The 14234-nt window shown below is 43.0% G+C and overlaps 1 protein-coding gene across 1 annotated transcript in view; it reads left to right on the top strand.

Moving 5' to 3' along the window:
- LOC138285596 (uncharacterized) overlaps nt 1–14234 on the top strand; it is a 106572-nt gene that overhangs the window by 40106 nt on the left and 52232 nt on the right. Inside the window, exon 2 of the mRNA XM_069225751.1 lies at nt 4728–5278. Coding sequence (XP_069081852.1) covers nt 4728–5278 — 551 coding nt within the window. The remainder of the gene's footprint in view (nt 1–4727; nt 5279–14234) is intronic.

Below are 14234 nucleotides of genomic sequence, written 5' to 3' on the forward strand. Positions count from 1 at the left end.
CGAAACAGTTGCAATATGAGGTCCCTATCACGGTAATTGAGGAGTCTTGTTATTAATGGACGGGGCTGAGAGCCAGGTGGCGGGGGTTTTCCGGGAACCCTGTGGGCGCGTTCTATTGAGAAGAACTTCGGGACATCGTCCTTCAGTACTGTTTCTATTAGCCATTGTTCAATGAACAGTTCTGCGCATGGATCCTCAACACGCTCAGGAAACCCCACGAAGCGGATATTGTTACGTCTTGACCTTCCTTCTGCGTCCTCGGCTTTGCGCCTCAGTTCCCCCAGTTCAGCTGTTGCAGCCCCCATTTGCGATTGGAGTTTGGTTATCGCTGGTGAGAGGAGTGATGTGTCTTTTTCCAATCCTGCGACCTTTTCAGCTAACGCATGTTGGTCTACACGCAATATGTTAACATCTTCGATTACCGAGCCTATTTTTGCTTCCAGGGTAATTTTGGTGTCTAGTATAGCTTGTAAAATCTTTTCAAATTGCGTTGTGTGTGTTTGGAGTGTTATTTCCATCTTTTGTAGCGCTTGTTGTGTGGCCGAGGTCTCCGCAGTTGGTGGAGGGGCACCAGCATCCATATTCCCAGAAGGTGCGCGCGGGGCCTTTGGTTTGCCCATTGATTATTTACGTGGCGGTATTGCTGTTAGCAATTGTCTTTTAAGTGACTTCGATAGGTTAGGAATGCAAAGGTTTGTTCCTTTAAAGTGGAAATCTTGCTACGTGTCAGGTAGATAAGTTACTCCTCATTCGGATGTTGGAGCACCGTGTCCGTTACGATTGCGCGTTGTTGCAGAGAAGTAGGGCCCTTAACTTGGGATCAAACAGCGCTGTTTGGAGTAGTGAGGGCTAGACAGTAGTACTTTGCCTGCGTGATGTACACACTTTATAATAAAGAGCCTCAGGCCTGTCTGGTTAGAGCGCTGAGGGGAACGCTGCGGCTGGATATAATGTTGTGCCCTGTTGCGTGTTTTATTGCTGGAGGGGTCCCTTTTTATTATTGTGCTGCTACATGAAGGCTGGGACTAGTAGGGCACAGTTTTCTTTGGTGGTCCTGACTTTTCTTTCTCTTTTTTTTTTTTTTTGTATTATTTTATGTTTCCCCAGTTGTCTTTGCTCCTTATTTCTTAGCTATTTGTTGGTCCAGGTTTGGTCCAGGGAACGCCTACACAGTGTCACAGGGTGTTTTCAGCCTGCCGCCCTGGGTGTAGTGTCACGAGTCAAGGGCACACCCTTTTCCCTGGGGATCACAGTTTAGGCTCGCGTGGCAGCCTCGAGAGTCCAAGGTGGCCGATTGTCCCAACGGCAATAATTATTCGGGGCGAGTGGAGCGAGCTGGCTCCCCCCGGGAGCGCAGCTCGTATCAGGTTATTCACGGCCCACAGAGAGGGCCGCCGCTCCAGACACGCGGCCCTGGACCAGGGGTGCGGGCGCCGGCTCACCGCTGCCGGAGCCCGCCCCCCTCCTCGGGAAGCCGGGCCAGAGCTCAGCGCGCCGGGAACCCGTCCGCGGCACCCGGCGCGGTCGCTATGATGCAGGAGGCGTCACGGCTTAACGGCCCAGCGAGCGAGGTCCAAGCCCCGCTGAACGCGTCGGCCGCTCCCGGGACCGCAGCCGACTTCTTGGCTCCCGGAGTGGAGCGAGCCGGCCCCTCCCGGGAGCGCAGCTCGCATCAGATTATTCACGGCCCACGGAGAGGGCCGCCGCTCCCGACACGCGGCCCCGGATCAGGGGTGCAGGCACCGACTCACCGCTGCCGGAGCCCACCCCCCTCCTCGGGAAGCCGGGTCAAATCTCAGCGCGCCGGGAACCCGTCCGCGGCTCCCGGCGCGGTCGCTATGATGCAGGAGGCGTCACGGCTCGACGGCTCCAGCGAGCGAGACCCAAGCTCCGCTGAACTCGTCGGCCGCTCCCAGGACCGCAACTTCTTGGCTCCCGGAGCACCCCGGTCGGGTTTAAGTGAGGCAGTGACGACGCCCCAGAAAGAGCATGCGGCGTCTCGCACGGTCGATGGTGCGGGCGCCTGTTGTAGGATGATAGACACGGGCCGGGATCAGAGCTACAGATTATGCGACCATCCCGGTCGCCATTTTGGCCACGCCCCCCACCAAAGCCTAGTTGACATTCCTTATTCTGCATATACCTACAAATGCATAAAAGTTTAATCTATCCCACAACTCCTGTCTTATTCAGAGACTATACCACTGACAGTCCCTTTGAAGTTATAAAAGGAAACCAGATTAAACTACATGGGGAGGCTGCTCCCAGAGTCTCAAGGACATCATTATTCAAATAGAAATAAGAGAGAGGCTTGGCATTCCCACACATCGAATGTTAATGTATAATAGACCTTACCACTCCTCACAGCCTTTGCGTATCCTCTGCCTTCCCGAGAAAGAAATTAACACAATCTGTTATATTTTAGTCAATCCACATTACAACCTGTGATGGTCAGTAGAGGAGGTCTGAACTCCCATATTCCATAACACCAATTTTTGCCCATGGTGTCTGAATAAGGGATTAGGGTTGGGACACACTAAAGCAACATTAGGAGTTCTCTTTGATAAAGAGCATTCCCGAAATGTGGCCTCAGGCGTACAAAAATGTAGATAGAAGATGATTCATTGGGCTAGACAGAGAAAAGGAAAACTCGCAATGAAACAGGGTTTGACAACCATTGAAAGCTTATTAAAAGAACACAACAGAAATAATATAATTATGCTTTAGCGATACTTGTGCAACCTTCAAAATGTTCCCAAACCTACATACGCAAAAAAATAAGAACCAGGATTAGGAACAGAATTAAGTGATGAATCCAGTCCAGTACTTGTTCCAGGGTCTCCTCTTTGTTCATATGTAGGCAATGCAAAAAAAGAGCTACAACATTGTGATAGATGTTTTTTAATTCCTTAGATGGTTTTTAATTCCTACATTCAATTTTTTGGTCCTCTGATATATGCTAGCGACGATTCGGAGAAAAAGGCAATGGCACGCGTGGTAGACCTGGCCGAAGTGCAAGCGCTGAAAAAAGATATCCGCGCAAATCAAAATTTTAACTGCCATCAAATTAAAATGTCACCTGATTACCCTAAGTAGGGGATTATATGGGAGGTTATTTCAGATACACTACCCATTATGACAGGCAAACCTCTCACCCATATGGTCCCAGCAGCTCGATGTGGTTGGTGGTTGAATCTCTGGTCCACTTATGTCATGAAAAAATGAACCTTGATTGTAAATGATCAAATGACCACGATTGAAAGGATTTGGGAACCCTCACATGCAAAAAATATGGACAGAGTGGGTCCCAGACATATGTCCTCAATTATCCACAGATCAGGAATGTGCAGGTCCAGCTCGCCAACAGAAACGTCTACAGCACGTACAAAAATTAATAATTAGACAATTATGTAAAGTAAAAGTGTCTATTCACAATCCTTAAAGTTCAGTATGTAACCTTGTGGAAGAAAAGGAACGATACAATTTCAGTGTTCAGTCGTGTCCTACAAATTGACATTGGTTTTGAATTGAAAATGGACGATATCTCTTTCTACCTTGGTGTTTCATTAATATGTAATAACGGTATTTGGAGTAATGATTTAAATAAAGTTTGGCGGTGGGGGCTAAATGGTATTAGCATCAGCCTAATGAAAACAGATACATATTAAAGCAGGTAGTACGAAAATAATAAGGGGAACGGAGATAAAGGTTCCTGTAACCACTTAAGTTGTTTAAAAGCAGGATATTAAGTGTTCAGTGTTTGACCCACTAAAATAAACTTTAAATAAAAGAATTTCTTAAGCTTGAATTCAGGTTGAAGAATAAGGTATACACTCACATATATAATAATAATGTGCTGCCTTTACAAACCTTTGGGGTTTAGCAGCTTGCGGGTTTTTTGAGTCTGTGGGTCTGGTGCCAATGTTTTGATGGCCAGGCCTTGCATCTTGCATTTTTGTTGAGTGTTACAAATGAAGCCAATGATTGCAGAGTTCTTTGTGTTTAATGATCTATTAAAGGATGTCCCTATGTTATTTCACCTTTTATATGCTGTGGTTGACAAAGGTGGCATTTGCACCTAACATCCCTGGTTTGTGAGTCATTGACTCCTTTGAATTTTTTTTATTTAATGCCCTAATGAGTGCGTGTTCTGAATTGTCTATCACTCCTAGAGTGCACCAGTGGCCGTAGATTATTGGTTTAGGTGCTCAACAAACCTATATCTTAATTTGAGCTTCTTTTTTATATGGCACAACCGAAGCTGAGCATTGGGTATCATAATACTGGTAGACCGACCTATCAATACCCAGGACTTGGGGCCCGTTATAGTCCTGAAATCCAAAATATATTTTCATAATCTTTTTTTAGTTTTACAAACCCATTTAACTTTTACATTGTAGAACGGTGTAGTATGCATACTAAACCACCCACTGTAATACATTTGACTAATTATGCACTTCAGAGTTCATTGAGTAAATTCCCAGCATATACTAACGTTATGTCACTTGTCTTGTCTGGTGTGCAGAAGATTAGTTTTTCTATTGAGGTGTTTTAAAAGATAACACATCAGTATATTATACTTCTGGAACATGTTTGTTTAGCTGACGATTCCAGAGTCATACATGTATGAAATGTAGCTTTTTAATATGAATTGGGTGAGATTTAGGTACTCGGTTGCACACGTATACGTCTTTAAAACAAGTGAACTTCTTGTTCTCAACCTGCAGGTACAAATCGCTAGTCCGAAGGAACCAAGATGTATCCCCCAGCGAAAGTAGATCTGGAGTTCAGAAACGCAGTTACAATGCAATCTCAGCAAGGCTGTCTTCTACCTTTAGCATGGTTAAAGAGAATGTGCCTGGTGACCCTCTGCACAACACAGAACTCAGCTCAAAAAAATCTGAATCTGTTGTGGAAAAGCATACATGTCAGAGTGCTACTTTATCAACCCATTTCGAATTCTTGGACAGTCCAGGCGCCAAATCTCTGAATTTATCAACAAAGACTGCTGTTGACCTAAAGCTGCACCTGCAGCACGAGAGGTCCCTTGTAGAAGAGTATGATTCCGCAGCATGGATCTCGGAATGCAACACCAAAGAAGCGTCAAACGTCAGCGAAGAACCACTGTCTTCAGAAACCAGCGGCAGCGACGACGAAAGTGCTTTGTCTGGGCAAAGTCATGTAAATATAAATGAAGAAGTTTGCAAAGACTGCCGTGATCGCTACTGTAAAACTTTGAAAGACCCATCTGCCTCCATAAAAGAGCCTGATGTTGTCGGTAGGTTAACACCATCAAACAAGAAATAATAGTTAGTTGAACATGTTGGTGAAGCACGAGTGTAAGTCTTATTTAACAGAGAAACATAGTCATAGCTGTAGCTTTTTTGTTTAATAAAAATGATTTATTTACTTATGCATGTTGTTTCGTAAAATATACTATTTTAACATTAATCTAAGGGCACACTAGAAGGTGACTAGACAGAAGTAACGACAATGAACTGTGAGACTTTGTATTTCTGAAGTATACCCGTTGTGTGATGAGATGCCTCCTAGAATTGCCATGCCTTTTCATTGCTGCTGGATCGTTCTTGCAATGAATTAGGCCATAAGGCGCAGAAACAGTTACCTTTCTGTATTCCATGACTAGGTAATGATCAGGGTTGTGAAAAATATCTTGTTGACACACTCTTTAAATTGCTAATCTCTTTGCCTCTTTGACCAAAGCTTGAATAAGTCTAATTTCATTATATTATTTACTTGATCGCATGTTCATCTCTTACATAAGCCTCATGCAGCAGACGTTTGTTGTGCTGCCAACCTCCAGTGAGCACGTGGCCTACTATTTATTATTAGTAACTAATCAAGCCCAAAGGAATGCCTTCCTTCTGAATTATGATAAACACGTTACGAATGAATGAATTTATACAGGACAATTGTTTTCGGCATTTAAAATAACTTTTGCGAGAACGATGCTACAAAATGGCCTTCCATGGATGACCACAATGCACTTTTTGATTCATAGCATCACATTTATTTGTTATATTTTAAGCATTCAATATATTGCAGACTTGGCCAGATTAGCCACAGAGCACTGGGCACCGTACTTTGCAAGTAAATAATACATCAAATTGCCTTCAGAAAATGTATTCTATTAAAAATGGTAAACTTATTTTGCAAATAGTTAAGCAGACAATGCAGTATGTCTATTCAGATAAACAGACACTCCGCAGCCTCTCCATAGTAAATGTTAAAGTACTAAGCAGTTAATATAAATGCACACGAATTAGTAACTGAAATTCAATTATCTTATCTGATGTGTGTTAGAGAAAGGACCACTGCATGGCTCTGGAGAGCATGTGCCCCTGCCTTGAGTTCATTATAGTAAGTGCTGTAGATTTTCAAACCCCCATCCCTGCACACACAACCTCATGCATGTACACAGATTGTGCCCCAAAGCAGGGCGTTGTAGTCTGGATGGACACCCTGTGTGCTTCCTCATTATGGAGCGTGACTGCAGTCAGCTCACAGGGGTGTAGGGGACTGACCGTGGTGGCAGTAATAAGACAACCCTTTTTACCTAGGAAGAGTAATTTTCTGGCCTTTCCTTGACTTTTTAAATTGGTCTTTCAGTCTCTTGCAATCTGGTTCTTGCCTCCGTCCATGTTGAACATGGTCAATATCTGTGTTTATTGCTTCTTTGTGTAAAGAGTGAGTGTTAGTGTGTGTCCACAGTGGAAGCCATTTTGTTTTCCGCATCGAAGTGGGACCTAAGCTGAAGAGGACACAGAGCCTAGACATTAAAGTGAATTGCAGGATTTCTCCAAGGCATTTCAAAACCCATTGTAGTGATTCAGAGTTGTATATGTGGAAGATCGACGACAGATGGTCATTTTGAAGCTTAAGGAGTTTCTCCTGCCCTTTCCTACCTAATTGTTCATTGCAAGGGTTACATGTCACAGGTGAACAGGTACTTAAGTAGGACAGCACCCCCCCCCCCCGCCCCCCCCTTTTGTGCCTTAGTTCTGGGTCTTCCCTGACAGGAGATTCTCCAATCCACCCCACCACACTGCTGATAGTTGAAGACCAAGACCATGGCCGAATCTGTCTGAGAGGAATAAGCAAAAATAAGGGCTGCCTAAAGCCCATCTCAGAGCTGCCTGTCGGAATACACAAACACTACCTGCAAATTTAGAATAGTGATGGAACGGAAATTTCCATCCAGTGCGCCGAGATTTCTGTATCTGAATCCTCAGTCCCACACCACTGACTGAGAAACTCTCTGATCACAAGTTTCCTAATGGATACTTCTATCTGCCGATTCGTACCATACAACACTTGCTCCAATGGATCTGGAAACCTTTTTTCAGCAGTGCTCCCACACGACAAGAGGTGGCACAGCGTGGCTCCACATTGGCTCTGTAACACCCTAGAATTGACAGAGCAGATCTGCATATAAGGCCACCCCTGTGCGCTGACATCAGTTCACTCCTTTTTGCACCTTTCGACACAGATCTGGATCTCCACTCTCAAACCTGTCTGTTTCCTGACTTATAAAATCGAATCTAAAGTGCTAGGGAATCATGTCCCGTCCTAAAACTTCAGATTTCAAACCATGTTGCGACTGCACGAAACCAGTACCAGTAATGTAACTGCACACCGTGCTTCTCTGATGTCTGGGCTCAGCCACTACTCAAAGTTGTGTGTTAAGTGTGTCGGTATGCACCTGAAGGTAGAAGCATACATGGGAAACTCTAGCCTCACTAGGAATCTGGGGTATATAAAGTTAATACATGAACAATGTTTCCTAATCGAGGAATTACAGCAAACTATAGTCCAAGCCAAAGGGTAATTTAATTTACGAATAAACTGCAAAAAAACAAAAATGTAATGAATGATGGAGAGGATGCTAGTAGCAAATACGTTCTGTGCTTTTTGAAGTGTGATACACATTTGTGATAAAGGTGATTAAAGTGCATATGAAAGCAACAAAGAACAACACAGCTCCTGAATTATCATACACAATGGAATCAAGCTGCATGCAAGTCTACGACGTTTCAACCCTATAGTAAATACAGAATTATCATTAGGGCTTGGTCAAATATGGAACCTGAGAGAACACTGTAAAGAATCATATCTGAGATATATGTAAAGAGCAGCATATGAAGGAAGAAAGGCGTGTGTGCTCTTTCCTTCCTCAAGTCACAGTGAACACTGTTAGGGTGTACTGTACTCCTTATAAAATGCACAAGTTGTACCCATCAGCCTTTCCAGACTCCCTTCAATGTCATACTACGCCAGCGCATTTAACTCGTATGCTTTGGGACTTCACGAGATTGCAGCCTTTCTTGTCTGGTGTGCTTTGCACACATAAATCACTGAGCTGCAGATTTAAGACTCCCCTGGAGTCATTTCCATAGGGGGTTAACCCTGACCTCAGGGAGCCAAACTCACAACCTGATTCCTTGATCTTGCTTGCCAAAGTATCATTCAGCATTTGAAATCCTTGATGCCCCCATCTCTGGTGCCCTGGCATAGGGGCCTCCAACACTGGGTGCAGGCTGAAGGCACCTTCTTGCACAGAGAGGAGAAGCTGGGGTGGCATGGTGGGTAAAAACAATGGTTTGAGATTTGACCTGAGTGATTGCCAGTTGCTGAGATTAATTCAAGCATTGCATCCATTACCTTGTTGTTGCAGTTGATGTTCTAAGTGCAGCGGGAATGCCAAGATGTGGGTCCCATGCTCACCGTGCCACTGGAATCGAACTATACTTGGCTTACGAGCCCATAATAAGGGCAAAGCTGGTCCTAGGTTGCTTGTATTTTGGTTTGGGGAAGACCTGGCTTCGCAGTTCAGGCTGGACTGCTCCCATTAGTGCACAGTCAAGACTGATTTGCATATGGCTAGGTCCAAACTAAGGTGGCATGGTTGGCGAAAATCCATGCCAGTGACTGAGATTAATTCAAGCTTTCTATCCATCAACTTGTTGTTGCAGTTGTCTTCTTAGCGGCCATGTTGAATGAAAAGTTCAACTAGTGGTGTAGTGATGCCCTCATATCAGAGTCATGTCCCATATTGGCAAATGCTTATCTTTATTTTCTTAGTGGTTTGGCCAATGTATAATAAATGGCAAAAATGACATTGACATTGCAGGTGTTAGTTTTACAATTGCTTGAGGAGAAATTCAACATTACCATGTGCAAATGTCTTACTTTCAGTGCTAAATAAATAAGTGCCTTAAAGTTCACTTTAAAGTGTCCTGTGAGCTACGGGATGCCCCAGTGATCAATCAGTCAGCATGAGGTGGGTCTTCATGGGTTTGTGCTCTACGCGGACCAGGTTATCTTTCTAACCTTTTTAGTGTGCACATGAGAGCGGTTCCCATTAAAGGCCCTGAGCTGCCAATATATTCCAGTGTTTCCTTATACATTTGGAAGTAACAGTGGACACAGGGGAAAATGTTGTAACACATACTATTCTGTCAGATTTGTCACCCCTTTTGTGCATGTACCCCATTCCAAGATGGTCATTACTGTCATTTGGGTATTTTACCTTGCTTTGACCCCTGAGCTGTAAGTGGTACATGCACTTGGTTATTACATGTTTTCATGTTTCTTTATTTGCCACCCCATAATTTCTTTGCATCCTTTCTTCTAGGCTTGTTCAAGATTCCTGGTGCATTACACACACAATTCTTCATGAACCATGCTCATGTGTTGGTTCGTAGATTCTGTGAACTTTTTATCCTTCTTTACTCCTTCTCTTTCCATTATTGTGACCACCACCTTTCACATAATTCCTTTTCTATTACAATGCATATTGCGGCTTGAGGGACTGAATAGCACACACCCCTTCCTTCCTTCCATATGTATGTTCCTCTTTTCTTATATGCTCAGATTATATTTTCCTATCTATGTCCTTTTACAATGTTCTCTCAAGCTCCATATTTGACTGAGTTGTAATGATGATCCTGCATTACAATGCAATCAAAACCTTGCTGACTTGCATGAAGCCCTATTCCATCATATACAGGGCTCGAAAAATCATTAAAATGTTACTAGACCTGCAGGTCGAGTAACTTAAATAATCTACTCAACCTAACTGTAATGTACTTGACCCGTAAACGGGTCTTAACTTGTGTGATCCTAGGCAAATAGTTTACAGAGTCGCCTTTTTTCTTAATTCTCACGTATGATTGCACCTTCAAATATGTGAGCTCAGCATTTCTGCAGTACAAAAAAAACCTCTTGTTTGATTAAGTATACTAAAGCTTGCTGCATGCATCACAAGAATCTAGCCCACATACCCATGAGGTCTAGCTCACATAACCTAGGACTTCTTTTAGTTTACTAACAACATTGCCATCAGGGCAGGAGTGTTTCTCAGTTTGTTTCAACACTCAATTTTAATAAATATATTTCTAAACCATGATGTGGTAACATATTTTCATCTACACACAGTAACTTTCCAAGAAATGTCCAAAAACCTCTCCACTAACTTGCAGCTTTACTCATAAAAATATAAAGTGAATTAACAATCTGTGAAAATTGGGTTTCAGAAAACATATCCTTTGCACATCAACATGTAAAGTATTTTGATTTGTTTTCATCCTATTAAATTATTTTTTCATCACACAGAAATATAAAAAAAGGGCTTTCACAACTACTGAACTATATTTCGAAATGTTTTCACAGATGACTTAGTCATTTATGTTGTGTGTTAGGAAAAACCTGACACCCTATATCCTTGTATTTTACATTCAAAGCAGCAGGTCACACAGTTCACCTTACAAAGTCCTGGAACTCTGCAGTCAGATGGAAAATTAATTGTAAGAAAAACTGACTTTTGACCTCTGGCTGTGAACACAGAGCAAATGTGACATAAGAACAAGATTTAAAGGCATTTTTTATTGCCCCTCCACTTTTCAGCTGAACAGAAAGTATTAAAAATAGCTTGACCTGAGCAAATAAGACTTACCAATGCAAGTGGTGGAGTGGATTTTTCTAGTCCTGATATATTATATTTCATGGGATGCGCTGTTCTTTACTGTTTTGATATACATTTGGATCACCTTTATCACACGTGTATAACATTTCAAAGTGCACCAAACATGTTTGTCACCTGCACCCACTCCATTGTTTGTTACATTTTTGCTTTTTATTTGTACATTAAATGACCATTTGACTTTGAGTATAGTTTGCTTGAATTACTCCATTAGGGACCATTGTTATCCACTAACCTCTGCATCTGAAGGCCGACTGGGATGCAAAGCAATATGTTGCTGAACCTAAGGATAGGTTGGTAATGTGATCCCTCAGTTGGGCTTGATGCGTCTTGAGTACCACAGCAGATTGAGGCTTTTAAGGAGGCCATTCTGCAGATTTTTTGCATATTTGGGTTCCCTCTGGTGCGACTGTGAATCCAATCTTGTTATCATAAGTGGACTCATCCTCTGTGATGTCTGACCCCTCAGGACCATTTCAAGCTTCGTACCCACTCGGGTGCACATGGAATTGTAAGAGGTCATTGGGATTGACACTTCCCCTTAGGCAGAATGTGACTGTCCACTGGGGCCACCAACGGAAGAAAGTGCATCCTTTTACAGTGATGGTTTGGTGGGCTGCTGCATTCCTTGATTTACAGCTACCCTTTGTCAAGACCAAAACGAATGTCCTCACCAAAATTTTCCAACCTAGACCAGCTATGTCTGAGCGCATGCTTCCTTTTAATGAGGTCCTCATCGATACCTTGATGTTTTCTTGGTCAGTTGATGAACACTGGTGAAGAGGCAGGTGGCAAGGCATCACAGACTGGATCCTGGTGATTTTGGTTTCCTTACTAAACGTTCTACTCCAGAGACCCTTATGGTTCAGGCATCAGCCAGTAACTTGAGCCCTGGTTCATTCCCAATGACTCCTCTGGAAAGGGAGTCCAAGGGGATTAAGGCTTTTGGCAAGGTTTTGTTTTCCTCCACCAATTTAGTATTGCAATTGGTTATTGTTGTCTACTTTTTTGGGGTCCCTGCACTCATGCAGTCTGGAACATAGCCAGCAAGGCATTGCCGGAAGTCCCTGAAGAGTTTCTCCCTGGCTCTAACAATTCATAATGGCCAAGACGCAGTCAAGTATGTGACCTGCAATGGCCTAGAATACTGCTGATTGCCTGGGAAGGGCAGTCTGTACCAGCGTGGTGCTTTACAGACATGCATGGATGCGCTCCACTGGATTTTCTGGTGATATACAATCCTCTATCAAGGATATTCCTTTTGATGGTTCACACCTTTTTGGTGAGAAGTCAGAATCAGAGTTGGAGTGCTTTAAAGAGAGTAGAGTGGTGAATCTTTGTAATCAGTTTCCACACCAATTCAGAAAAATTGGAGGCTGTTCAGAGGGTTGGCAAACATGAAAAAGGCAGTCTCCTCAACCAGTACAGCGGTAATACCAGTCCTTTCATGGCTGTGGGTCTGGCAGGCAGCGCTCAGGCCATTGGAGCACCATTCCTGCCATTCCCCCTTCCCTGCGGAAGCAGCCATCAGAGGCCTCGAAATGTCATAAAAAAGGTACTAGACTTGCAAGGCTAGTAATTTGAATAATCCACTTAACCTAACTGTAATGTCCTCGACCCGTAACCGGTCTCAAATTGTGTGATCCTAGGCAAATATTAGTATTTTATCTGGCCACCTTTTTCAGCATTTCTGTTGTACAAAAGACAATTTTTTTATTCAATAGACTAAACATTTGTTCCATGTATAATACGATTATGGCCCACATACACGGTACACATGGCCCTTGACTTGCCTTGTAGTTCACTATTAGCATTGTCATCAGGGCAGGGGCAGAAATATTTCTCAGCTCATGTTAAAAACTTACTTTTAATAAATATTACTAAAGCAGGATGTGGTAGTGCACTGTCATTTACAGACAGCACATTTTGCTTTGAAATGGCCTCAAACTTTCCTTCCCATTAAGATGCAGTTTTCCTGATAAAAAAGATATAGTGCATAAAGAGTGTTTGGAAATTTGATTCAAGCAAAAATATTTATCATTTGCACATCTCCAAGTAAAGTGTTCTGAGTTGTTTTCATCCTATAAAAATCTTTTTTTTCTCCACACAGAATTACAAAAATGTGTTTCTATAATTACAGATCTATTTTTGAAATGTTTGTGCAGTTACTGAATTATATATTTTGAAATGTTTGTAAAGTTCACTTATTAGCAATTTAAATGTTGCATTAGAAAAAAGCCAGACATCTTACAGCCTTTAATTTCACAAGCTGTGCACAGCACGATTGTCTGACATTTCACTTCACAAAATCCTCTAACTTCGAAGTTAGAGAAAGAAAAGTAAATGCAAGAAGACAAACTACTGGCTTCTGACCTCTGTCTCTGTATGTAGGGCAAATATGACAAGATAAAAACAAGATTTAAAGGGATCTTTATTGCTCATTCACTTTCTGAGTGGACAGAAAAACTGTTATGTGTAAGTCTGCCAGAATAGGCCAGTAGGCCCTAAAAATAGCTTGCCCTCATGAAATCTGACTCGCCATGGCAAGTGGGTGAGTAGATTTCTTGAAAAATGCATTAAACTGATTTAGTATGCCCTTAGTGGTGCATGCCCACCCTGTCAATACTTCCTCCCAGGATGGCGCCATCACGTCTGAAAGTGGCTTACAAATCGTTCATCCTGGATATGCCCTACATTTTCTTTTTGCCCCACCAAATGTTCTCCCCACGTCAGAGAAAATTTCAGAAGTGCACCTTTCCTGTGTTGGAGGTGCAAATGTTGCTCTTTGAGGACGCTTTTAAGAGAGTACCTGACTCTGAAAGAGGAGAGGACTGTTTCTCTTGTCCTTTTCTCCTGCTAAAAAAGGACGGGAGAGCGGTCTCAGGCCTATTTTGAGCCTTCGACTTGTAGAAGGACAAATTCAAAATGCTTACACTGGCAGATCTAGCAACTGGATGGTGCCATTGGACTGCAGGATGCTTATTTTCATCTACCTTTCCTACAGTCTCAGAAACGTTACTTACCCTTCATGGTAGGCCAAAAGCATTTCCACTTTTCTTTGCTTCTGTTTGGCCTACTAATACTCCTAGGGTGTTCACGAAAGTGATGGCAGTGTTTGCTGCCCAACTTCAGTGGTGGGGGATGCCAGTCTTCCCCTACCTCAATCACTGTCTTTTGAAGGCAGGCTCGCCACAGTCACTCATAGACTACCTACGGATGAGTGTGAACCTCT

The sequence above is a fragment of the Pleurodeles waltl genome, chromosome 3_1 (assembly GCF_031143425.1).
Source record: "Pleurodeles waltl isolate 20211129_DDA chromosome 3_1, aPleWal1.hap1.20221129, whole genome shotgun sequence".
Taxonomy (NCBI): domain Eukaryota; kingdom Metazoa; phylum Chordata; class Amphibia; order Caudata; family Salamandridae; genus Pleurodeles; species Pleurodeles waltl.